The 24,872-nt window shown below is 57.7% G+C and overlaps 2 protein-coding genes across 7 annotated transcripts in view; one reads left to right on the forward strand and one right to left on the reverse strand.

The window, feature by feature from the left end:
• Positions 1 to 5,775, forward strand: part of LOC108292637 (transient receptor potential cation channel subfamily C member 4 associated protein) — a 78,813-nt gene extending 73,038 nt beyond the window's left edge. For 2 of the 4 annotated variants that reach the window (XM_017513643.2, XM_017513662.2), the window contains exons 14-19: positions 184 to 274; positions 1,669 to 1,809; positions 2,438 to 2,546; positions 3,695 to 3,807; positions 4,626 to 4,832; positions 4,954 to 5,775. In XM_017513643.2, the coding sequence (XP_017369132.1) occupies positions 184 to 274; positions 1,669 to 1,809; positions 2,438 to 2,546; positions 3,695 to 3,807; positions 4,626 to 4,832; positions 4,954 to 5,091 (799 nt within the window). In that variant the 3' untranslated portion in view covers positions 5,092 to 5,775. The remainder of the gene's footprint in view (positions 1 to 183; positions 275 to 1,668; positions 1,810 to 2,437; positions 2,547 to 3,694; positions 3,808 to 4,625; positions 4,833 to 4,953) is intronic. The other 2 variants (XM_037733092.1, XM_017513652.2) reach the window with 2 other exon arrangements.
• Positions 5,747 to 24,872, reverse strand: part of MYH7B (myosin heavy chain 7B) — a 46,701-nt gene continuing 27,575 nt past the window's right edge. For all 3 annotated transcript variants that reach the window (XM_037733077.1, XM_017513617.2, XM_037733085.1), the window contains 35 exons: positions 22,865 to 22,888; positions 22,649 to 22,741; positions 22,476 to 22,539; positions 21,405 to 21,503; positions 20,610 to 20,713; positions 20,314 to 20,452; positions 19,953 to 20,071; positions 19,714 to 19,863; positions 19,359 to 19,529; positions 17,712 to 17,891; positions 17,485 to 17,617; positions 17,322 to 17,398; positions 16,811 to 16,898; positions 16,519 to 16,636; positions 14,762 to 14,885; positions 14,517 to 14,653; positions 13,589 to 13,844; positions 12,373 to 12,615; positions 11,467 to 11,643; positions 11,232 to 11,377; positions 10,872 to 10,962; positions 10,405 to 10,794; positions 9,702 to 9,828; positions 9,493 to 9,611; positions 9,207 to 9,403; positions 8,716 to 9,065; positions 8,431 to 8,555; positions 8,226 to 8,341; positions 7,437 to 7,833; positions 7,237 to 7,362; positions 6,993 to 7,163; positions 6,803 to 6,907; positions 6,628 to 6,723; positions 6,082 to 6,219; positions 5,747 to 5,989 (listed from right to left, as the gene is read on the reverse strand). In XM_037733077.1, the coding sequence (XP_037589005.1) occupies positions 5,978 to 5,989; positions 6,082 to 6,219; positions 6,628 to 6,723; positions 6,803 to 6,907; positions 6,993 to 7,163; positions 7,237 to 7,362; positions 7,437 to 7,833; positions 8,226 to 8,341; positions 8,431 to 8,555; positions 8,716 to 9,065; positions 9,207 to 9,403; positions 9,493 to 9,611; positions 9,702 to 9,828; positions 10,405 to 10,794; positions 10,872 to 10,962; positions 11,232 to 11,377; positions 11,467 to 11,643; positions 12,373 to 12,615; positions 13,589 to 13,844; positions 14,517 to 14,653; positions 14,762 to 14,885; positions 16,519 to 16,636; positions 16,811 to 16,898; positions 17,322 to 17,398; positions 17,485 to 17,617; positions 17,712 to 17,891; positions 19,359 to 19,529; positions 19,714 to 19,863; positions 19,953 to 20,071; positions 20,314 to 20,452; positions 20,610 to 20,713; positions 21,405 to 21,503; positions 22,476 to 22,539; positions 22,649 to 22,741; positions 22,865 to 22,888 (5,202 nt within the window). In that variant the 3' untranslated portion in view covers positions 5,747 to 5,977. The remainder of the gene's footprint in view (positions 5,990 to 6,081; positions 6,220 to 6,627; positions 6,724 to 6,802; positions 6,908 to 6,992; positions 7,164 to 7,236; positions 7,363 to 7,436; positions 7,834 to 8,225; positions 8,342 to 8,430; positions 8,556 to 8,715; positions 9,066 to 9,206; positions 9,404 to 9,492; positions 9,612 to 9,701; positions 9,829 to 10,404; positions 10,795 to 10,871; positions 10,963 to 11,231; positions 11,378 to 11,466; positions 11,644 to 12,372; positions 12,616 to 13,588; positions 13,845 to 14,516; positions 14,654 to 14,761; positions 14,886 to 16,518; positions 16,637 to 16,810; positions 16,899 to 17,321; positions 17,399 to 17,484; positions 17,618 to 17,711; positions 17,892 to 19,358; positions 19,530 to 19,713; positions 19,864 to 19,952; positions 20,072 to 20,313; positions 20,453 to 20,609; positions 20,714 to 21,404; positions 21,504 to 22,475; positions 22,540 to 22,648; positions 22,742 to 22,864; positions 22,889 to 24,872) is intronic.

The following is a 24,872-nucleotide window of genomic DNA, read 5'->3' on the forward strand; positions in this document are numbered from 1 at the left end:
CTTCTGTGAGCATGGGGCCACTGCTGTGTCCCCGGGCCCAGGATGAAGCCCAATGCTTGGTAGATGTTCAGTAAATGTCTGTTGAGTACATGAAAAGGCAACAAACGTCCCAACCCCTTGGGGAATTGAACATGAGCCAGAAGAGGGTAGCCTTAGCCACCTAAGCCAGTATTTGGTTTGCAGGTTTTGGCAAGCTCGGGCTGTGGAGAGTTTCCTCCGAGGGACCACTTCCTATGCAGACCAGATGTTCCTGCTGAAGCGGGGCCTCCTGGAGGTATGGTCTGGAGGAGCCAGGGTCTTGGGTTCCATCTTCCCAGCCCATGCACTGCTGTCCGTCCTGACCCCCAAACAGTTCATCAGGAGCAGACCAAATCTTTCGACTTGTAAATGCCAGTGCAGGCTGCCCTAGTGTTTGCCCTGGGTTTCCAACTGTGGGTTTCCCGTGGGTGTTTAAGGGCTGACAGATTTGGGAGGTGGCCAGGCCATGCAGGAGGGTGAGAGCTTAGTTACCCAGCAAGGCATTTTGACTCTGAGGATATCTTGATAGTAAAAGTTAATTTTCCTTTATTGAATAATGGTCTTCAGAAAAAGTAAAACTTAGAGCAAAATGGCCAAAGTTATCATTAGTCTTTAAAACAATTTTTTTTAATATGGACAGGAAACTGACCCATGAATTATAAAATCCATGTGGAAAAGAATTGATCCAAACCAGTGTAACATCAAGAAAATGTAGAAAACTTTTTATAAAGGAGTTAAATTGCATTTATTCTCTTGATGAAAACTCACTATTTTGGTATTAACTTTATTTAAACAACTTCATAAACACAAACCGGGCCGGGCGCGGTGGCTCACGCCTGTAATCCCAGCACTTTGGGAGGCCGAGGCAGGTGGATCACAAGGTCAAGAGATTGAGACCATCCTGGAAACCCTGTCTCTACTAAAAATACAAAAAATTAGCTGGGCATGGTGGCGCGTGCCTGTAATCCCAGCTACTCAGGAGGCTGAGGCAGGAGAATTGCCTGAACCCAGGAGGCGGAGGTTGCGGTGAGCCGAGATCGCGCCATTGCACTCCAGCCTGGGTAACAAGAGCGAAACTCTGTCTCCAAAAAAATATAAATAAATAAATAAACACAAGCCATGGGGTCAGAATGTGTCCTTAGCTTTTAAATTCTGTCCTTCATTTACTTGAATGACCTCAGTGCGTAGGCAGTGGCCCATGTTAGACCTGGTGACAGCAGCTCCCCTCACCTGGCAACTGAGCTTCCTGCCATCTTGGTGACCACAGAACAGGTCACAGGCTTCAGCTGTATGCCCTGAGCAGGGGAGAGATTGTGCCACATTCCCAGTCTGCCCCGCTTCCTGGTGAGGTCTGTCAGGCCTGATCCTGTCCTTGGAGCTACCAGCGTCCTCAGACAGTAATCTAGACAGGGTTGCAGGTTCCCTCACCAGGATGCTGACTCAAAGTAAATGCGTGCTCTGAGCTCCATGCCAGGCCTTAGGGGGGTGGTGGTGGGTGGGGGCAGCTGCCCCAGGGCCTGGCATGGAGCTCAGAGCACGCATTTGCTTTGAGCCAGCATCCTGGTGACGGAACCAGGATGAAAACTCAATATTTTCGCAGCTTCACTTTCTCCCTCCTCACCCAGCTTCACCCTCTCTCTCCTCACCCAGCACATCCTTTACTGCATTGTGGACAGCGAGTGCAAGTCAAGGGATGTACTCCAGAGTTACTTTGACCTCCTGGGGGAGCTGATGAAGTTCAATGTTGATGCATTCAAGAGATTCAATAAATACATCAACACTGATGCAAAGGTAATGTTAACCCAGGGCTCTGTGGAGTGTGCTGCATTGTCCAGAAGTTTTCTGGGAGTCCCGGTCTGCCAGTCTTCAGGCACAGGTTTTAAATCAGAGACTACAGGGGAGAAGGGGCAGTCTTTGGCAGACATTCATCAGAACCTGCTCTACCTGGCACTGTGCTAGACCCTGGGAATGCAGGGATGAAAACCGGTGCTGCTTGTGGGTAGAGATTGAAGGTGGGAATGGGTGGGTTGTGCCCCTGCTGTGATGTAGCATGATGGGTGCCACGGTGGGAGCTGCTGGAGGGAGGAACTGGCCCCAGTGTGTTAGGCTTACTGGGTGTGTGTGACAGAAACCCAGTTCAGGCTGACTGAAGTAAGATCAGAAGTAAAATTAGTGGAGTCTAGCACCCTTCAGTGTGAAACCACTGGCCAGAGTGTCGGATCTGTGCTGAACTCCGAGGGGTGCCTTTAGTACCGGAGTAGTGAGGCAGGTCCCGAAGCTTGTCTCAGCCTCTGTCTTCCTATCTGAAGCAGTAGGGCTGGTGGAGGTCACTCATGCCCCTTGCAGTGACTGTCCCCCCGGGCCGTGGCCATCGCTGGCAGCAGCCCACCGCCCACCATGAGCTTGGTTTCTGCTGCAGTTCCAGGTGTTCCTGAAGCAGATCAACAGTTCCCTGGTGGACTCCAACATGCTGGTGCGCTGTGTCACTCTGTCTCTGGACCGATTTGAAAACCAGGTGGATATGAAAGGTACATGAAAGCCAGGCTGTCAGTGCGAGTCACACAGGGTGAGAGTGCTGGCATCAGACACCCTGTCTCCAGCAGGGAGACAAGAATGACTGAGGGCCTGCACCAGACGCCCATGTGGCCAGCCTCGTCTCAAGGTAGTGGCTCCCAGGGCAATTCGCCTTGCTGCTTTGACGTTTCACTGTTGTTCGTGCTTCCTTTAATGAGCAGGTACAACACTTTAATAAGGTAAAAACCATTGTTGCTAGCAAAATGCAAAAAACAAACCAGAAAAAGACCTTCCTGTTCCGGGCTGGTGTTGCCTGGCATGATGAATTGGCTCCTTCATCCTCAGTGCCCTGTGGTGCAGTGAGCGTCTGAACTCACCTGGACTTGCCCACGCACTTCCATGTGTATGTGCATGTGGGTGCTTTTTTTCCTAGGAGAGGGCCTGTGGCATCCAGCAGATTCTCTTGAGGGTTTGTGACTCCCCCGCAAAAAAAAAAAAAAAAGTCAAGCACTTGTTCCTTATCACCGTCACCGTCATTGATAACAAGAAGTATCCTGGTTGGTAATTTAGCTGTTTGCCTCCTTTTTCTGCCCCAGAGGGTCTGTTTCAGGGGAACAGCCACACAGAGTTTGGTACCTTTAGCTGTTGCCCCACCTCCCGATTGTGTGGGAAGCAGTTGCTCCGATGCTAGTGGACGGAGCAGAACCTGTGCCTTGTGGTCTCAGCCCTGGGCCAGACTTACCCGAGAGCTGGTGTGGAAAACCAGTTGCGCCAGGAGCTCTGCAGGAGGATTTGAACTTTTCCATTGTTTTTCTTAATGTAGCATGATGGATTCATCTTCCTGAGAATGAAACTCTCCTGTGTGTGATATAGAGGGAGCCTGGAGCCAGGTCGGGGAGGGCTGAGGGAGAGCTGCCCTGAGCTTGGTTCTGGAGGATGAGATGTGGGGCACTCCTGGGGGCTCTGAGAACATGGGCTTTGCCTGGTGGCAGGACAGATGGAGGTTCCTCTTCCTGCGGCAGTCAGCTTTCATTGCAGCTGTTTTGATGATGAGCACCCAGCCTTAAGAGTCAGGACCCAAGCGGGGCTTGACTAGAGGCCTGGGCGGCCCAGCCACTGAGCCTGAGCCTGACCTGCTGCATACCCTCACCTCCCTCCGCAGTTGCCGAGGTCCTGTCCGAGTGCCGCCTGCTCGCCTACATAGCCCAGGTGCCCACGCAGATGTCCTTCCTCTTCCGCCTCATCAACATCATCCATGTGCAGACGCTGACCCAGGTGAGAGGTCCCAGCGGGGAAGGTTGATCAGAAACCAGTTCTTTGGTCCTGGAGTCCAGCAGGTTTCTGTCCCCCACCCTCACTCCAGAAGTGCCTCTCCGGGGACCCAGGTCTTGCGAGGTGTGTCCTCAGGGGAATCGGTGCCCCATAGAATGGACGGGGCCTAAGGAGGGCTAGCAAGTCCCTTCAGGTCCAGGCTGACTCCCAGGCCAGCGCTCTCCCCACCTCCCCCATGTCCATGTCCCTCACCCCTCCTGCCATGCTGAGCTTTGGAATAGGACCTGAGGCTGCCCAGCTCCCTCACCAAACAGTCATGCAGCCTTTCCTTCTCTGAGCCTCACCCCTCTTCTAAAGTGGGGGTGATGCTAGCACCTTTTAGAGGTGGTCTTTGGTTCCATATTGAGGTAAGGCCCCCCTCCGTGGGGAGTGCATGGTGAGTGGGGCAGAACTCTTACCCACCAAGGTGCACAGGCTAGTGCTGAATGGCACTTCTGAAGGGGGTTGACCGCCCCTAACTCATGGACCCAGCCCTGCCTGGGGATGGACCTTTCGGAGGAAGTGATGCTTCAGCCGAGGTCTGGACTGGGATACATTGCCCTCAGGTAGGGTGGGAGGTGGGTGTGCCGAACAGGAAGGTGCTCAGGCCAGGTGCTGGGGCCCCCTTCCCCCAGTCCTGTCTCACATCTGTGTGGGGAAGAGTTCCGTGGGTGGCCCGAGGCCTGGGGCCACTCTCCTGCTTGCCTGGTGGCTGCCCAGGTTCACTGAGGGCCCCTGGGGCTACCACCAGCCCCTGACCTGGCGGGCCTATGGCCTTGCAGGAGAACGTCAGCTGCCTCAACACCAGCCTAGTGATCCTGATGTTGGCCCGACGGAAAGAACGGCTGCCCCTGTACCTGCGGCTGCTGCAGCGGATGGAGCACAGCAAGAAGTACCCCGGCTTCCTGCTCAACAACTTCCACAACTTGTTGCGCTTCTGGCAGCAGCACTACCTGCACAAGGACAAGGACAGCACCTGCCTAGAGAACGTGAGTGCCTCGCCCCTCCAGGCGGTGATGGGTGGGACCTGGGGCCTCTCAGAGGGGTGTCCCGGTGCTGGGCTTGACCTGGGTCTTCCAGGCGCCCCTCAGCCCCTCCCTCTTTGCCCAGAGCTCCTGCATCAGCTTCTCATATTGGAAGGAGACAGTGTCCATCCTGTTGAACCCGGACCGCCAGTCACCCTCTGCCCTCGTTAGCTACATCGAGGAGCCCTACATGGACATAGACAGGGATTTCACTGAGGAGTGAGCTTGGGCCAGTGTGGGTGAGCGTGGGTACAATGCCACACACCCTGCCCTGTTCCCGTGCCTCCCTGCTGCTCTCTGCCTGCCCCAGGTCTTTGGGTACAGGCTTGGTGGGAGGGAAGTCCTAGAAGCCCTTGGTCCCCCTGGGTCTCAGGGCCCCAGGTCATTGGAGAGCCTCAGTCCCCATAATGAGGATGGGGTACCATGCCCACCTTTCCTTCAGAACCATGGGGTCCAGGCCCACACAGTGGTAAGAGGACTTTTAACATTAGCTCTGTCTGAGCTCCTGCCTGGTTACTTGGCTGTCAGTCCCGGGATGGGGAGGAAGATATGGGTGACCCCCCCCTCGTCTGTGAGCCAAGCCTCCCTTATCCCTGGCCTTTAGACCCAGGCAAAGGCTTCTGAGCCCTGGGCAGGGGTGGGGGTTACCAGAGAATGCTGCCTTCCCCCAAGCCTGCCCCTCTGCCCTTCCTGCCTCATTTTCCTTTAGCTCCTCTGGTTGTTTGCTCATTGGCCGCTGTGTTCATCCCAGGGGGTTCTCACAGAAGTGGAGGGGCCTTTCCCTCCATCCCTTGGGGCACAGGGCAGCAGCTCCTGCCTGAGCCTGGACATGGGGCTCTTCCTTGTGTTGCCAATTAACAGCAAATAAACCAATTAAATGGAGACTATTAAATAACTTTATTTTAAATGATTGCTGTGGACCTGGCTTTTGTCCCTAGGACTTTTTCCCCTCCTGAACCCCAAAGAATGAGAAGGAAACTGGTTGCAGCTGTGGCATTTATTCAGGGAGGGAAGCAGAGGGAACGCAGAGATGGCAGGATCGCGGCAGGTGGCCTCGGCCGGAGGCATGACAGCAGACATCCCTCTTCAGAGCCCACGGGCTTAGGCCGTCACTCCTTGTGCTGAGGGGAGAGGGATGGCTGAGTGAGCAGTACGACCTGTCATCCCCCACACCCTGCCCTGCACCGAGGGCAGTGCCCCCACCACCGCTCACCTTGGGGCCCAGAGCATCCCGGGTCCGTGCCCGCAGCTTGTTGGCCTGGGTTTCTGCCATATCTGCCCGCTCCTCCGCATCGTCCAGCTCATGCTGGGCCTTGCGATACTTGGCCAGATTGGTGTTGGCCTGCTGCTCCTGGGGGCACACACAGGGCCTTGGCTCCTCTTCGGTGACTGAGATGCTTACTCTGGTCCCGCCCCATCCCCAGAAGGGAGGTGGCTCCTCCTGGTCCTCAACTCTGTTCCTACTGGCACTGTCCATCCTCACCAATACCACAGCAGGAATAAGGATGTTGGGACGCACCAACATCACGATGTGCCTGCCCCGCCCAAGAGGCCAGCTTTGGCCAGGGGAAAGCACGTGGGGTGTGGTCTCCCCAGAGCTGTCAGAAGCTTCTCTCTTCCCTCTCGGTCACTGAGCTGGGAGGTGGAGCAGCTGCTGACGGCTCACCTGGCCACAGACCCTGGGGCAAAACTGGGGTGGCATCAGCCTGGGCATGCTGAGGGGTGCTGGGTCCAGGTGTCCAGACCCCAACGCACTCACCGCCTCCTCGAACTGGCGCTTGTAGCTCTTGACCTTGCTCTGCAGCTTGTCCACCAGGTCCTGCATGCGAGCCAGGTTCTTCCTGTCCTCCTCAGCCTGGGCAGGCAAGGGGGACTCAGGGTTTGCTTACACTGGGCCAGCTCCAGGGCCCCTCCCCAGGGAGACCGTCACCCACCTGGTATGCGAGCTCCTTCACACGGCGCTCATGCTTGCGCACGCCCTTAAGGGCCTCAGCGTGCTTCTTCTGCTCTGCGTCGAGCTCGACCTCCAGCTCCCGCACCTGTAGGCAGAGGGAGGGCCTGATGCCAAGTCCATCCCCGGGCTACCCACCCTGCTGGGCCCAGGACTGGAGGGTCCTCACACACCTTGGCCTCCAGCTTCTGCACCTGCTTCTTCCCGCCACGGAGGGCGGCCTGTTCCGTCTCCTCAAGGCGGGCCTGGAGCTCGCGCACTGTCTGCTCCAGCGTCTTCTTCATCCGCTCCAGGTGTGCACTCGTGTCCTGCTCCTTCTTCAGCTCCTCGGCCATCATGGCCGCCTGTGGGGACCAGCCTCAGGGAAGTCCCTCTGCGTTCTGCCCCAGGCGCCCCACAACCCTGGCCCAGCCTTACGTCAGTGATGGCCTTTTTGGCCTTCTCCTCAGCCTCCCGCCTCTCCTGTGCAGCCTCCTCCACCTCCCCGCTCAGCTGGGCCAAGTCCGCCTCCAGCTTTTTCTTCTGGTTCAGGAGGCCTGTGTTCTGAGGGGAAGCGGAGTCTCAGAGCCCGCCCGCAGGCCTGCACCTGCTCTGTCCCCAGGGACTCCTGTCCCCACCTGCGAATGCAGGAGGTTGAGGCGCTCGGTGGCCTCCAGCAGCTCCTGCTCTGCCAGCCGCCGGCTGCGCTCGCCCTGTTCCAGGGCAGCCCGCAGCTCCTCCAGCTCCGCCGCCAGCAGCGCGGCCCGGCGCTCCAGAGCCTGTGACTGCTCGCGGAGCTCAGCCGCCAGCCGCTGCTCCTCATCCCGCCCTGCCTGCTCCTCCTTGAGCTGTGCCTGCATCAGCCGTGTGGCAGCCTGGGCCTCCGTGGCCTGGCGGGTGGCATGGCCCAGCTGCAGCTCCAGGTCGTTGAGGTCACCCTCCATCTTCTTCTTGAGCCGCAGCGCCTCATTGCGGGCCCGTGTCTCTGCATCCAGGGAAGCCTGCAGGGACTCCACGGCCCGCTGGTGGTTGCGCCTATGTGAGGAGGGTGGCATGAGAGGAGTTCCTATGAGGACACAATTGTCCATACAAATGCCCAAGGACTACTGGGGCCAGGAACCCATTTTGAGAACAAGTGAGTCATCCCGCCCCAGTTTAAAGCCCCTTGTGACTGCCTGTGGCCCATCAGAGCAAGTTCATGGACAAGAGTGAGGCCTAGGCAGACAGGTGGACTAACTCTGGCTCCACCCCCACGGTGTGACCTTGGGCAAGTCCTTTAGTGTCTCTGAGGTTCACCTCTAGAGTGTAGACGGCAACCCGGACCTGAGAAAGTCACGCGGGAGGGACAGGGTAGAGAGAGCAGAGTACACACTGCTTCCCTTCCCTACTGCTCTCGGGAGGCAGGGATGGGAGGAGGATGAACACACCTCAGGTTAGTGCACTCCTCGTCTTTCTCTGCCAGCTTCCGGTCCACTTCCGCTTTGACCTGGGAGAGCTCCAGCTGGATCCGCAGCGTCTTGGTCTCCTCCAGCTCCAGGGCCCCCTGTAGACACAGAGCAGTCAGGCTGGGGTGGGGGTGCAGCCAAGGAGCAGCAGGTCAGCGTCCACCCACCCCTGCGGCCAGCCCCTGACCTCTGCCTCCTCCAGTGCAGCCTGGATCTCGCTCTTCTCACCTTCCAGCGCCTTCTTGGCTTTCTCCAGTTCCTGGATGGTCTTCCCACTGAGACTCACCTGGTCCGTGAGGTCGCTGATCTCCTCTGCAGTGAACAGGGTGCTGAGGGGCCACCCCCATGGCTTGTACTCCCGCCCAAGTCACTCCACCCCTGATTACAGGGTGTCCCCACCAGGGCACCCCATGACTCTGAGGTGCTCCAACCCCAGGGCAGCACCCTGGTCCTGGCATGCAGCAGGTCCTACCCTGCAGGTTCTTGTTCTCCCGCTTGAGTGTCTCCAGGGCCTCAAGTGCCTCCTCATGGCTGTGCCGCAGCCGGAAGAGCTCGGTGCCCAGGCCACGGGCCTCCCTCTGTGCTGCCTCCAGCTCCTGCTGCATCTCCTCCTCCTGCCGCCGCCGTTCCTCCAGTGCCCGCTCTAGGTGCCGCTGCTTCTTGTCCAGGGCAGCGGCCGCTGAGGTTGCCCGCTCCAGCTCCAGGGTCACATCCTCTGACTCTGTCTGCAGCCGAAGCTTGGCCTTCTCCAGCGACGAGCACTTGGCGTTGGCAGCCTCCACGCCCTCCTCTGCCTCCTGCAGCCGTAGTGCCAGCTTCTTTCTAGGCCATGGAAGGAAACAAGGTGTGGACCATGGAGGGAGGGAGAACAGCCCAACAGCTCCCTTTTCCCACCCTCAGTGGGGCTCAGAGGTGCACGCGTAAAGCTCTGCGCAGCAGTGGCCTGGCCAGCAAAGCACTCACTTGGCCTCCTCCAGCTCCTCGGTCCTCTGGATGGCATCTGCTTCGTACTTGCTCCTCCACTGGGCCACCTCGGCATTGGCCTTGGACAGCAGCCGCTGCAGCTCAGCCTGGGCCTCAGCCTCCTCCTCGTGCTGCTCCCGCAGGAGGTCACAGTCGTGCCGTAAAGCCTGCACTGCATGGGCCAGGGCATTCTTGGCCTGCAGGGACATCAGTGACCTCAGCGTTGGTCCAGCCCAGTGGCCCCGGTGCCCACCTGCATACTCCATGGTCACCAGCGCCAGCCCACCTTGCTCTCCTCCTCTAGCTGCCGCCGCAACTCCTCCAGGCTTTGAGCGGCCAAGGCCTTCCCACGGCTCAGTTGGCTGATGAGACATTCCTTCTCCTCCAGCAGGCGACTCAGCTCCCCTGCAGGTGAAGAGGCAAGCAGGCAGTTCAGGCCGGTGAGGGCTGCACCAGAGCCCTGTCCAGTATGGCCAGCTGAGCCCCTGGCCTCACCACTTTCCGTCTGTAGCCGCCCACGCTGCGTGCTTGCGTCTGCCAGCTGCCGCTGCAGCTCCTCCACCTTGATCTTGGCCTCACTAAGCTGATCCTCATGGGTCCGGCACAGCTTCTCTGCACTGGCCTGAGATCCCGGGTTAGGGGTCAGGGGTCAGGGGTCAGACATCGGAACAAGTTTGTGCATCAGAGGGCAGGATCTGGATCTGCCAGTCAGAGACTGGGATCTGGGATCAGAAACTGGTAAGCTAGATGTGGGCCCAGGAATCAAAGGGAGAGCAGAGCCCCAAGTTCAAAGTCAAGAAAAGGGATTCTGCTGAGCATTAAAACTGACAGGGCCAATGGGCCAGGGTGAGAGTTGAGATAGTAGCTGTGGAGTCAGCTGGGGACAGTGGTCAGAGGTCAGTGGTCAGGATTGCATGGTAGAAAGGTCAGGGGTCAAGGTTAGGGTGCTGGGGTTCAAAACAGGAAGAGAGGACAGGTATTAGGTCAGAGTTCACAAGTCAAGGGCTGGGGTCACAGGGAGTCAGGGCTTAAGGTCAGGACTGGTAGGAGGCTGAGAAATAGGGGTTGGGTGCCAGGTTAACAGGTCAGGGCTCAGGATCAGGTACCAGGTGGAGGCTGGTATGAAGACAGTATTGGCTGCTGGGGTCGGGACTGGTTTAAAGTCAGGGTGGGTATGGGCTCAGGAAGGCACAGACACCTTGGCGCGGGTCAGAGTCTCCACGTTGGCAGCCAGGTCGTCCACCTCCATGCGCAGCTCGCTCTTCTCCTTCTCCAGCTTCTGCCGCACCCGCTGCAGGCTGTCCACCTGCTCACCCAGTTCCGTGGCGCCCTCTGCTTGCTTGCGCCGCAGCGCCGCCACCGTGGCCTCGTGCCTCAGCGCTGCCTCCTCCAGCTCCCGCCGAAGCCGCCCTAGCTCTGCCTCGCGCTTGCGGCAGCCCTCACGCTGCCCCGCAGATGCACCGCCCGCCTCCTCCAGCCGCTCGCTCAGCTCCTCCAGCTCCCGTGCCGCCTCCGCGCGCTGCTTCTCCACACGAGCCCGGGCTGCCCGCTCTGCCTCCAGCTCCTCTTCCAGCTCCTCCGCCCGCGCCTGGGGTGGGCATGCAGGGTGGCTGTCACCACTGTGGGCCTCTGACCCCAGGCATCACTCGCCAGACCCCCGTGTACCTGCAGCTCCTTGATCTTCTTCTGCAGCTGGGCCCCCAGGAGCTGCTCGTCTTCCACCCGCAGGCTCAGCTGGCTCAGCTCAGAGTCCTTCCTGGGAGCCACACGGTGGGTGAGCCAGCGCAGGCCCTAAGGGACCTCACCCCCATGCACTTGCTGCACTGGGCTCTGTAGCCTCAGCCCTGGACCCTGGCTAGGGCCCTCAGTCCAGGGAGGGCAAGATGCTACCCCTGCACCTCAGTGCCCCCATCTCTCAACCCCATCCTTAACCTCTGCAATGCCACGGGACCCACAAGAATCCAGAAGGCACCAAGGAGTGGGTGCAGGCTCAGAAGGCCCCTCCGCTGCCCCCGCCACACCTACTTCTTGAGCTTCTCCTCCAGCTGCTGCTTGTCTTGGGCAGCATCGGCCACTGACTCCTGCGTCAGCTTCAGGTCACCCTCCAGCTTGCGCTTGGCCCGCTCCGTGTCCATGCGCAGCTTCTTCTCCTGCTCTAGGGAGCATTCCAGCTGCAGAGCAGGCAGAGCAGGGCTCAGCCATGGCCCAGGCCAGCCAGCACCCTGGCCCCACTACCAGTCTCGGGGTGGTGCTGACTTACGTCCTCCACCTGCTGCTCCAGCCGGATCTTGGCCTTGGTCAGTGCACTCACGCGGTCCTCCTCAGCCTGCAGGTCGCCCAGGGCCTGCTGGTGGGCCTCCTGCAATGCCTTCTTCTCCTTGGTCAGCCGGGCCACTGACTCGTCCAGTGCAGCCATCTCTTCTGTCAGGTTCTTCACCTGTGCCAGGGCCAGGGTCACCATGGGGACGGACGTCCTTCCCCGCACTCTGAGTGGCCACCACACCAGGTCAGAGCAAGCGCCCCTTCCAGCTATGGGACTCTGGCAAGTCACTTGAGTCCATGCCTACACTGCTTCTGCCTGAGGGACCCTCCTCACGGGCTATACCGAGGATTCACGAGCAGATGCACATACAGTGCTCAGCACCATGCCAGGCCCCGCAAGAGAGCCACAGATGCCAGCCACGTGCAGTATTAGCAGATGTTCAGGGCAGCCACTTCCTAGTCCTGGCTTCCTCAGTGAGCACCTGGGAGAACCTGAGCCTCCTCCCCCCGCCTCACTTTCCCTCTTGTATAATGGAGTCACTCCTCCAGCACTGGGAACCACTGGGGCCATCATGAGGGCTCAAGGTCAGAAGTCACCTGCAGGATGCAGAGCTGGGGACATGGAGTTCCTGTCCTCAAGGGACTTGCACTCCAGGACAGATGAGGATTGCTAGCATGTGCTAAACACCTGCTGTGTGCAAGGACCAGTCGCAGTGTGCTCAGGAAAGGCCAGTCACACACCAAATCACCACCCACCTAATGGGGTAAGTGCAGCTAATCCTACTTGACAGATAAGGAAGTTGAGGCCCAAGAGAGGCAGTGACATGCGCAAGGCCACAGAGCAGAGGCTTAGCGGGACAGGGGTGGGACCTGCAGCCACATGGCTCAGGGCCCTTCCCCACACCTTGTTCTCGGTGGCTTGTTTCTCCTTCTCAGCTTTGGCCAGCGTCAGCTCCAGGTCATCAATGTCCTTCTTGAGCTCCGTGCACTCATCCTCCAGCTTGCGCCGGCGGGCGGCCAGGTCGGCATTCACCTCCTCCTCATCCTCCAGCCGCTCACTCAGTTCCTTCACCTTCCCCTCCAGCTGCACCTTGGACTTGATCAGCAGGTGGCAGCGCTCCTCAGCATCCGCCAGGTTGTCCTGTTCCTGGAGGGGACATGGAGTGGAGCCGGGTTGGGGCAGGGCCAGGTAAACCAGCAGAGGGACCCCAGGCCAGGCCCTGGAGAGGAAACTTCATGTGTTTGTCCATGCAAAGGGTTGAAGCCCATCTCTGCTGGGCTCTGAGGACCCAGGAAAGCCTTGACCTGCTCGTGGCCCTGGAGGCTCAGGTATGGAGGGGCAAAAGCTCAGGGAGAGGGACACCCCAGAGCATCAAGAGGGGAACATTAGACATGTAGGGGGCGACCCAGAGTGAGGCCCAAACAAGGGTTCTGAGAGAGAAGCCTGCTGCCCACTCCCCCTCTGTTGGGCTGAGGCCTTCTGTGGGGCAGGGTGGGCAGCAGCAGCCTCTGCCCAGCCACAGAGGGGCTCCTGGAGGCAATCTCTGGAAGGGCTCAGGTATCCTTTCCCCACCATTTCCTCACTGCACGGGCTGTGTCACAGCCTCCTGCACTAGCGGGTGAGTTTTATGACCACAGGGCCATCTGTGTCTTCCCACCAATGTTCCTCCTACACTAGCCTGAGCCTGGGACACAAGTGATACACAAAGCCGTGTGCCAAAGACAGGAAAGTTTGCTTTGTGGACCTGCGGAGATTCCAGACTCTTGACTTGTGCCCTCTGCCTATCACCCTCTTACCTACCACCCGAGTCCCCATGGCCCTCCACCAGAGAAGAGAGCATGGGTCTATTTGGTTTCAGGGACGGCAGGAGGGGAGAGCTGGAGCAGGGGTTCCTCTGCAGCGTTAGGAGGCCAAGGTGGCACGGGGGACAGCACTAGGACCGTGGCCAGATGAGGCCTTGGGGTAGGAGGCTGGGAACATGGAGGCCTCATCTCATGGCACCTTTGGAACAGGGAGACGTAAGGCCGGAGCCCCATGGATCTGGCTGTAGTGTCTCTCAGAGCAGCCAGGGGTCCTCAGGGGACCAGGGATGCCAGGTCACAAGGGAACCCCAACTCACAGCCTGCAGCTGCAGGGCCAGGTCGTTCTTCTCCTGGGTGACGCTGACTTGCGTCTCCTCCAGCTCCTGGCGCTTGGCTTCGGCCGCAGCCAGCGCCCCTCGCAAACCCCGCAGCTCTGCCCGCAGGGCGGCCAGCTCCTCCTCCGCCTGCGCCGAGCGCAGTAGCGGTTTCATCTTGAAAAAGAGCTTCATCCATGACCAGTTCTTGACGGCATTAAAGGCACGGATGTTCCACTGGATGGTGAACAGCGCGTCCCTAGGGAAGGACAGCTGGGCTGTGGAGCTGGCTCAGTGCTGCCTGTCACCAGCACAGGCGGTGACACGTGGTACAGTTCACTTCTTTCGCCTTCCTAGTAGCTCCTAATGCCTCTATAGGTGGGTTTGAGGGAGGCCTACAGTCCCACAGGCCCACCTGCAATGAAGGGGCTCATGAGCCCCCTCTGTCCTGGTGGCCCTGCAAGTGCCTGAAGCCACCAGGGCTGTTAAGCCATGGGGCTCTGGGGGCAGTGGCCTGGGCTGGCATCCCAGCAGACGCTCACCAGCTGGCCTAGCTCTCTGTGACGCGAGCATCCCTTTGCCGAACGGAGACTATCACAGTGCCTATCTCGGGACTTCAGTGCTTCAACCAGGATGACACAAAGGAAGCATATTGCCCATGGGCGCACACGCAAGTCTGAGACACTGGGTGCCATTAGTACCTCTCCGGGCCACACTATGATGGCCTGGAACAGAGAGGCAAGGACCCTACCCCAATTTTTGAGGTGAGGAAATAGAGCCTGGGAGACATAGAACAGAACTTTGCCCCAACCAGCCACAGGGGCTGATCTGACTACAGGGCACAGGTCAGGCTGGGAGAGCCAGTGGGTCTGGGAGCCGAGGAGCAGGGGCCGCACCCCTGCCCTGTCCCCAGCCTCCTTCCCACACCCACCTGCCTCCCAGCAGGTGCTGGTACTCAAGGCGCATGAGGCGGCCACGGCTCCGCGCCTGCAGCAGCGTCAGCACCTTGGCCAGACGCTGGTCACGGAGCTCTTCCAGAACACCTAGAAGCCCAGCCTTGAAGAACACCTGGGAGTAGAGAGGGGGACAGCCAGGGTAACCCCCAGACTTCTGCATGAACCCTGCCCAGTGTGACTCCCAGAACCAGGGCCAGCCCTCATCCCACAGTGCCCCAACCTTGGTGTGGCCGAACTGGTACTGGGCGTGGTCCAAGTCCAGGGAGCTCAGCAGCTTCTCTGTGGCCTTCCTGCTATCCATGAAGGTGTCGTCCGGGATGGCACTGGGGTTCAGGATGCGATACCTGGGAGGGTAGGGCAGAGCTGGTGAGGAGAGAGCTGGGTGGGGGGCACAGGCCACTGAGAGTAGGGAAGTCAGGGACCCAGGAGGTTGGTGCGGGTAGCAGGGAACTTGTTCCTAGGCCTCTCCAAAGCTGGTGCAGAGGTTCCAGCAGGGCTCACACCAAACAAGGGGGCCAGGGATGTGTCACCACTCTGGGACTCTAGGGATACTCTGCTTAAAATCCTTAAGGGGCTGGACGAGGGTGGTGGCTCACGCTTGTAATCTCAACACTTTGGGAGGCTGAGGAAGGTGGATCGCTTGAGCCCAGTAGTTCAAGACCAGCCTGGGCAACATGGTGAAACCCCGTCTCTACTAAAAACACAAAAATTAGTGGGGCGTGGTGGTGGGCACCTGTAATCCCAGCTGCTCAGGAGGCTGAGGCTGGAGAATCATTTGAGCCCAGGAGGGCGAAGGCTGGGGTAAGCCAAGATCACGCCACTACTCCAGCCTGGGCGAGACCTGGCTCAAAAAAAAAAAAACCACCTTGGGGGGATTTAAATGCGTTCAGTAAGTTTTTAAAGAGGACTTTTACAGAAGGCATGTGCTGTTTTTATAATTTTTTTAAAGGCAAAAAATATTAACAGGTGCCATGCTATGCCCTATCACTGAAGAAACATTTGGGAGGGAATGCTAATGCAAAAGAGCCAGGGCTCCTAGTCTGACCACTTCTAAGCAGGCACACGTGCACAGAGCTGTGTGCGTCGGGTGGGTGGTAGCCACACGTGAAAGCAAAGCCAGAAACACAAAAGGCCTCTTGCGAGGGGGACTCATTAAACAAAGCATGCAGTCGACAAGACTGTGGGATGTTTCACAGCCACAAAAAACAGACAATGATGCAGGCCTGTGGATAAGGAACGAGCTCCAGGCCAGGCTGTTACAGGAAAAAACAAGCTCACAGCACCATGTGCGTGTGTGTACAGTATCTGTATGAACCTCCCTTTATAAAGGATAGCGAGGATGGTACCGAGACTTCTGGAGGGAGAAGGAACAATGGATGCCTGTTGCCTATCAAGGGAACGGGAGAGGCTGAAAGCACTGCCCGGGTGCTCGCCCTACGCCACGCATCTCACGAAGCCTCGTCCACACGCTTCTCATTCAGCTCCTAAATCTGCACCCTTTCTGCCCGCTGCCCTGAGCTCCAGACTGATCAGTCTCCCCAACAACTTCTCTAGGATACCTGCTGGGGACATTTCAAACCTGACATGCTTAAGACAGAGCTCAAACCACTGTCTCTTCACGTCTCCCCCACATCAAAAAACCCTGTCTTTGTATCAGTAAATCTACCACCCGCTCCTCGCTGCTCACACCCAAACAGAAGACACTCTTGTCTTTTCTGCATTTGGAATCCCGTGTCCAGCTCATCAGCGAGGTCTGTTGGCTCCACCTCCAGTATTTGCTCCAAGCCTGTTCACTTCTCCCCAAGTCCCAGGCCAGGTCTGCACCACCCCGGTCTCTTGCTGGGATGCCTGGCCAGAACCCCCACAGTCCTTGCTTTCCCCTCCAGAGAGGGGACCATCTGTCTGTTGGGCTCTGATGTGTGTGTCCTGCCCACCCCGCCAGGCCTCCATCTGGAGCAGGGAAAAGGGGGTACTAACCGCTGCCGGAAGTCAGTGTAGAGCAGCCTATTGGGGAAGCCTTGGCGGCAGATCCGGATTCCCTCCAGGACCCCATTGCAACGCAGCTGGTGTAGCACCAAGAAGGCATCCATGACCCCTGGATGTGAAAGGGGAAAAGGTCAGAGGTCGACAGACACAACTGCAGGCCCCAGAGAAAAGCAGTGCAGACCCTGCAAGGCAAGGGGAAAGATCTACTTGGCCTCATGGCCTCTGCCCTTCGCCTTCCCCTCATAGCCCCTGGCCCCTAACCAGGCCAGCCCTGGGTGACTACCTGGGGTCTTGTTCTCGTTGGGGACAATGCAGCGGACGAAGTGGGGCTGTGTGGCCCGCAGGTTGGTCATCAACTTGTTGAGGTTCTCCTGGCGGTGGGGAAGAGTGAGGGAAAGGCACAAAGGGGCAGAGAACCAGAATTGGATGCCGCAGTGGTCAGGACCAAGACGGGAGCAGGGGCTGTGTGCCCTGCACGTTCGCTCTTTTGCTCTTGCCCTGGAGACCCCTGAAGGGTCTCCCATCACCACCACCAAAGTCTTCACTCCCCTTCCAAATCCCTGTCCCTCCCAGAGGCCGGGGGCTCCCACCCCTTGCCCCCAAACCCTGCCCAGGCAGCGTAGGGACGGGAAGCAGCACAGACTTGCTGTGATGTTCACGTGGAGAGGAGTTAAACATCACTGCAAGTCTTAACGGCCGCCCGCCCAAGGCGCAGGGGACAGGGCAGGGGGTGAAGGACAGGGCCGGAGGCTGCTGAGAATGAGGGGCTACTCAGGGCTCAGATAGGGCCTCACCTTGTGCAGCTGGGACACCGTCTGGAATGATGCTGCCTTCTTACGCTTCTCTTTCACCCCAGACTTGGGGGGCTCGGCTAGTAGAGACGAGGGGTCGGGTCACTCAAGGGAATGTCGCTCTGTGACCCCCATCAGAGCAGTGATGCTGTCCCTTGGTACTCACTGGAGCAGGAGCCAGCATAGTTCTCATACAGAGTAGCCAGGAGCCTATTCTGTGACTTCTGAAAGATGGGGACCACTGTCTCGTTCAAGGGATCCTTGTTTTTCTCCAGCCAGCCCACGATGCTGTAAGGCACCTGGAGAGACCGGACAGGTGCTGAGCCCAGGTGGGGGACCCGGGACAGGGAGGGAGGAGCCTGGCTGAGGGCTGGGGTTCCAGCAAGGACCTACCACACCCGCGTAGTGGACCACTTCGAAGTGGGCCTGGTACTTGCGCTTCTTGTCAGGCCGAGGCTGCTGGAAATTGGGTGACTTCCCCGCGTGGTTGTCATAGAGCTTGGCGCGGAAGCTGGCATCCGAGGCTTTGGGGAACATGCATTCCTCCTCCAGGATAGACAGGATGCCCAGTGGCTGGGGACAGAGAACAAGCTTGAAAAGCCACCCTCAAGCCAGTCCATCCTGGAAGGACTGAGAACTGAACCCCTGGTCCCCAGGCCACCTCCCTTCAGGGAGCTTTCCCAGATCCCCAGCCTCAGCCAGCTCCCCGGATGGTCAGAGGCCACACCCACAACAAGAACCCATCTCCTAAAAAAGAAAAGTTTGTGGCTTGGCTCCAGTCCCCTCCTGCAAAATCTGTGGCACCCAGTTGTCATCCTCACTTCTAATACGTGGCGTGCCCAAGCTGGCATCTCCGTACCCACTCTCACCCCCGCCACAGCCATGGCTCTCGCACACAAACACAGGGTTTTAAAAAAAAAAAAAAAAAAGCCATCATATTCACATTTTTGGCTTCCTCACTCACTAGCTGTGGGGCCCTCCGACATCACTAAGCCTCAATCTTGTAACCTGCAGAGTGGGAAAATGAATGTCTTCAGTGCTGATAAGTATTAAAAAACTCAATCACCTAAACGCCCAGCCGCAGGGGACTGGAGAATTGCACCGTAAGAAACATCCGCTGCATGAGCTATCCTTGCCGTCAGCAGCATTCAAAATACATTTTCAGAGAAAAAGTAGGCTATGAGATGAATGTGTGTCTATAAAAGAAAATGGATAAGCTGGGTGTGGTGGCTCAAGCCTGTAATCCCAGCACTTTAGGAGGCCAAGGTGGGTGGATCACCTGAGGTCAGGAGTTCGAGACCAGCCTGGCCAACATGGCGAAACCCTGTCTCTACTAAAAATACAAAATTAGCTGGGTGTAGTGGTGCATGCCTGTAGTTGGGAGATTGAGGCAGGAGAATTGCTTAAACCTTCACCTCATGGTGCCATTGCACTCCAGCCTGGGTGACAGAGTGAGACTCCATCTCAAAAAAAGAAAAGAAAAAAATGGATAAAGGATAAAGGATTTCAAGGAAAGGAACCTAAGTGTCATGTGACCGGCTGTGATAGGGTAGGAATCAGAGAAACTTTTTTTTCCTGCCGTTTTCAAATGTAATTTCCTTTCTTCCATTCTTTGTACAAGGGGTAAATATACATAATGTCCAACAATCACTAAAATAAGGAAACACACCCTACCCTGTGCCCAGGGCAGTTCTAAGGATCCAGTAAATTGTGGCTGCAAATAGGACCTCGTGAGCTGCAGAATTCTGAGCACCCAGGAGGAGCTATTGTCAACAGGACTGGGACACACACATGGAATCCCTCACACTCACCATCGCTTACCCACAGCCAGCTCCAACACACCCATTCACACACATGCCCTTTCACATACAAGCACATAAACACTGTCACGACTACTCACATATGCATGCTTACTGCAGCGCCCAGTCGCACGCTTCCATGCACACTTGCACAGGCCTCCATGTAAGCCATGGTCATCCGGCCCTGCTCACCCACCACACACACCCTCTTTCCTCAAAGTGACCTTGCCCCCCTCCCCACCTTCTCAATGAGGTCAATGCAGGGCTGCAGGTCAAGGCCGAAGTCGATGAAGACCCAGTCGATGCCCTCCCGCTTGTACTCCTCCTGCTCCAGCACAAACATGTGCTGGTTGAAGAACTGCTGCAGCTTCTCGTTGGTGAAGTTGATGCACAGCTGTTCAAAGCTGTTGAACTACAAGAGGGAGCGCTGGCTCAGCAGGCCTCTCACAGATGGAGAAAGGGAGGCTCAGGGAGGGGCAGTGATGGACACAAGTTCACCCCCAACTTCCAGGCAGAAACCCAGGGCTTCTGCCCCCCACCGGCCCATGTCCTCCACCTTGGAAAGAACAGAGCTCAGGGTGAGGGTCTGCTCTCACCTCAAAGATTTCAAACCCAGCGATATCCAGAACCCCAATGAAGAACTGCCGGGGCAGCTTTGTGTCCAGGGTCTGGTTGATCCGAGACACCAGCCACCTGAACAGCCGGTCATAGGTGGCTTTGGCCAGTGCCCCCACTGCAAACACCACCTGGAGATGCAGGGAGGTTGGGCTGGGACCTGGCAAGAAGGGGACCCTGCCCAGCTGTGCCCCATGGGCCTGGCCTCCAGGCAGCTCACCTGCTCCACACTCTGGCCCTTGGTCACGTACTCATTCCCCACACGTACCCGGGGGTGCAAAAGGCCTTTGAGGAGGTCCCCACTGCTGACCCCCATCAGGTAGGCAGCCTTGTCCGCACCTGGCAGGGCACATGGGTGAGATAAGGGAGGACACCACCACAGGCACTCAGGGGCTCTACTGCCTCAGCCTGGGGTTAGAAGAGCAAGGTTGAGAGGGGTCAAGTTCAGGGCTAGCAAAGCCTCAGGAGGGTAAGGGTTTAGAGCTGAGGAGGCAGGGCCAGGTAAGACTGAAGTGAAAGGTTGTGGACAAGAATAAGGGTGAACCATCCCGGACAGGAATGTTGGGGTCTGGGTCCCTCACTCTCAGTGCCGTCAGCCTCCGCCTGCTCCTCCCGCTGCTTCTGCTTGAACTTCATGTTGCCGAAGTGCAGGAGGGCACCCACGATCTTATAGCAGGCGCACTTCTCATCCACGCTGAAGCCCAGAATGTCCATGGCATGCTGGGACAGGGGGGACAGTGAGTTCAGAGAGGTCTGGGCTCCTCCAGGGTCTAGCCAGGCACTGCCCCTGGACCGTTCATGCAGCTGGGGACACCGGCAGTCCTCCCCAATCCCACCACAGGCGCCCATGCAGCTCCCCTCCCACCACAGCCCGTACGTCTGTGGCAATGAGCTCCTCCCCATCGTTCATATTGTCCACGGTGATGACACCCTGGCTGCAGAAGTGGTAGTCATAGGGGTTCATAGACAGAAGCAGCATGTCTGGGGACACAGGGCAGAGAAGGGCGGGTCAGACGGTGCCCACCGGCTATTCTCCCCCAACAACTGCAACATTAGGGGTACCGGGGGAGGGGCAAGCCCAGCAGGAGTCCAGGGCCCTCCCAGAGGACCTCATCTCCCAGTCCAGGGCCTAAGTTTCTCATCCTCATCCCCGCCAAGACTGAGGACACTGAGAGTGAGGGCCCCTGACCTGGCCTTCGCTTTGACCCTGGCTTCTCTTTCTTTCTGGTTCTCTGAGGAATGGGCCACAGTCCCCATGTCTCACTCACCTTTTGACTGTTGCTCACAGCCCCCTCTGACCCAGATCCCATGCTAGGTGCTGGGGCACAGGGAGGACCAGACTCTACCCTTGAGGGGCTTGCCAGGGAGAGGAGCTAGGCCTAGACAGTCATCAGTCTGCCTTGGGTGCTGGGTGGGACCTCTAGTCTCAGGACAGCAGGGGGGTGCTTAGGGCTTAGGTTTCTGAAAGAAGCGATAGCATGTTGGCAGGCTGCTGAAGCTAAGAGGATTGTTCCCTAGCAGGAAAGTAACGAGAAGTCTCAAGAAAGAAGAAAGGCCACAGACCCCAGGACAGGGAGGGAACCACCCCCAGGGCCTGGCCTGATGGGGGCCAGGAAGCACCAGGTGGCCCCTCTGGGTTCTGACTCCCACCCCCTTCATCCCTGCCCCTTACCCTGCAGCTCTGGCTTCTTCCCTGAGAGGATCTGGTAGTAGACGTGGTAGCTACGTTCACCAGGCAACTGGAAGATCACCCGTGACTTCTCCAGGAGATCTGGGGAGAAGGGGTACCGGCCTGCCATCTCCCACACCACCCCAGACTGGACGTCTCAGGAGGGTGACGGGGGGGAGAGAGAGGGGAGGCAGGGAGTGTGCTGAGATGCTGTGTCTGCACCCACCAGCATGTGCTGGGAGGGCGTCTCTCTTGTGCCCGCATTATCGCATAAGCCGTGTGTCTGTAACTCTGTGTCTGTGTCTATGGCCGGATGAGTCAGTGTGTGTCCTTGTTTGTGTGGAGATGTGAGTGTGGTGTCTGCATGTGCAGGTTATCTGCTGGTGTGTCAGCATGTGTGTGCATATGTGTCTGTGTGGGGGTTAGGGTGTAAATTACAGCGTATCCCTGCCCCTGTCACCACCTGCCTGTGCTCATCTGCCAGGAGCTAGCCGTGCAGCTCAACATGGGGAGTGGCCAGTGTGGGGCCCCTCTGTGTCCGTGGCCCCTTGAGTGTGGCCCAGGCGCCTGAGGTCTGTGCAGATGAGTGATGGTGGGGTGCTTCCCAGCAGTGTGCCTGGAAGGATGGGGTACTCTAAGTGTAGCTGTGCAACTAGGGCAGGAGGGGCGTAGGCCAGGTCTGCCGTCTTGGTGGCCAGAGAAGACTGGGGACAGGCTAGGGGTGCAGTTACAGAAGCCCAACCGGCCAAATGAGGATTTGGGTCTCCATCCTCAGCTGACAGTATCTAGAGAAAGCTTTCAAGCAGGGACAGGATGTGACCAGCAAAACTATGGCCGAATAGAGGAGAGGCAGCTGGGGACCAAGCAAAGGCCAGGATGATATTCTGGTGACAGGTGAGGTAGACTGAACTGGGCAGCAGGCAGGGGATAGAGAGAAGTGCCCAGATCAGGCAGGAGCCCAGAGCAGCGGGAGCCCAGAGGTATTGATGGCAGAGGCCCATTTGGGGTGGCTGGGTTCAGGCCCTGCCTGGGGCCTCCTTCCCCTGTACCCTCCCCCACGGCAGGCAGACTCACAGCTGTCAATATCTGCGGATGCCAGCTTCCCAGAGGGACCAAAGTGAATGCGGATGAACTTGCCCTGTGGGCAGAGGGGCAGCCCTCAGCCAGGGTGCAGCCGGCGCGGTCCCCACTTGTTTCCAGCCTGCCCTGCTGCACCCTTGCCACCCACTCCCACCTCAGCCACTCACAAAACGGGAGGAGTTGTCGTTCCTCAGGGTCTTGGCATTGCCAAAGGCCTCCATGGCAGGGTTGGCCTCGATGATTTGATCCTCAAGGGTGCCCTGGGGGTGGTAGGAGTGAGGGGTCTGTCAGCTCTTGCGTCCACCCACCGGGAGTGGCCCCTCTGTTGTGCGGAGGAAGGGGGTACCCCAGAGGTGCCCCATTCACACTGGCCCCATACTTACCCCAGTCTTTGTTGCCAGAAATTGCTGGGGGAGAAAACAGACAACATTAGAGAGCAAGGCCTCCCAGGGTGGGGTGGGGTGGGGAGGGGCGGGGTGGGGTGGGGTAGGGTAGGATAGGGTGGGGCAGCGTCTCAGCAGGAGGCAGCAGGAGCAGGGCAGCAGGTTGGGGGTGGATGTTAGTCCCAGAATGCGCAGCCCCCACCCTCCACCCCTGGCCCTGATGCTCCTACAGCTGTGAGGAGGTGAGATGCTGGGAAGTGGGAGTGGCACGGCCCCAGCCTAGGTCTCCACCTGCAGCCTCCCCTGCCCCAGCCCAGCCTCTGGCCTCCCTTCATTTTCCAGTCTCTACGCAGCAGCCCTGCTCCAAGCCCCAAGGGCCCCCAGACTAAAATCTAGGGCCCTCAGAACCCAGCCCAAGTACTCCCTCCTTTAGGAAAGCCTCCTGGCTGCTCCGAAGCTGGAAGGACCCTCTTCCTGGTCTGAACCTTCCTGCCCTAACCTCCCTCTATGGCCTTATACACCTCTCCTTTGTAACGCAATTAGGTGTATCTTCATTGTACATCTGTACACCTACGAGCGCTCAAAATGGACTGCCAGGGGCCTATCATTAGCCCTAATCTGCAAATGAGGAAACTAAGGTCTGAGCAGGGAGCGGACCTGCTCAGGGCCACACAGCAAGTCAGGAGCGGCAGGGCAGGTGCCTAGCAAACTGCCTCCGGGATGCCCACAGCTGTCCTGTGTGTCACCCAGGGGGGTCACTGAATTGAGCAGATCCTCCCTCTTCCCGTCCTAGCCTCATCCTCATCTTCCCTTCCTTTTCCTTTCCTTCTCTTCCCTATCCCAGATGCCGGGAGCCTAGGAAGAAAGGAAGAGAAGGGAAGGAACGGGTTCTGGAGGGAACAGATACACCAGCAGGGACTTTGTGGTCATTCATTCACCTCCAGGGAGCCAAGGAATTAAAATACCCACAGGGACACTGGGCAGGGGAGATGCCCCCACCCCCTACACTCCCATCTGGTGCTCCTGTGTAGGGCTCTCTCTGGCCTGTTTGGCCAAATTTGGGGCCAAGGTAAGGGGAGTTGCTAAAGCTTTTAAGTTCCTGCAGGCAGCCTCTCCCTGCCCTCACCCCTGGGCTCCACTGTTCCTGCTCCTTTCTGCCCAGGTGCTCCTCTGCCCTTCCAGCTGTGTCTCTGCCAGCTCTGGCCTCCCCTTGACATCTCTTCCTGTTACTCGACTAACCCAACTTTCTGTTACATCCCCAGAGACCTTTTTGGGGTTTTGGCAGACAGGGCAGGAAAGGAAAGGAGGAAAAAGGACCAAAAGGTCAACAGAAAAAACGAAACAAAACAACAAAGAAAAAAAAAAAAAAAAAGAAAAAGAAAAAGAAAAAAAGAAAAAGAAAGAAAAGGGGGGAAAAAAGAAAAACACTCAGAATAAAGCAAGGCTCAACAGGACCAGGAGCAGGGACTGTGTGGGGAGGGAGGCCTCGGGCTTCTGGAAAGAAAAGGCAGCCCATTTGGAGGTAGCCACAGCACTCTGAAGAACTGGCCCCAAGGCTAGGGATGAAATGCTATGCCTTAAAAACAAAAACAAAACAAAAAACACTGGGCCTCATTGTTTCAGAAATTTCCAAAAACTACAGAAGTCACAGGGCCCCCGCTGCTGGGAATGCCCAGTGCCCTCCGAGTCAGCCAACCTCTGTGTCTAACGTGTCAGTGGCAGGTAAGTGTCAGGGAAACCAAGACAACAACACTGCTTAGTAAAAGCAGCCCATCTAGTAAACTGTCTCAATATGTGAAGGTCACAATGGAAGATAAAAATTGCACAAATTTAGGAACAGCAGTGTGGTCCCACCCCTCCGTGTTATCGATGGGAACGCTAAGGCAGACGTATCAGGTAACCGGTTACAGCCTTTCTGGTCAAGCCTTGCTCGGGCCAGAGTCCCCCACCAGGGTGGGAGACAGGCAGGACTCAGGATTCCATGGAGTAAAATTTTTTAAAAGGATTA

Source organism: Cebus imitator, unplaced genomic scaffold (assembly GCF_001604975.1).
Source record: "Cebus imitator isolate Cc_AM_T3 unplaced genomic scaffold, Cebus_imitator-1.0 Scaffold18, whole genome shotgun sequence".
NCBI lineage: Eukaryota > Metazoa > Chordata > Mammalia > Primates > Cebidae > Cebus > Cebus imitator.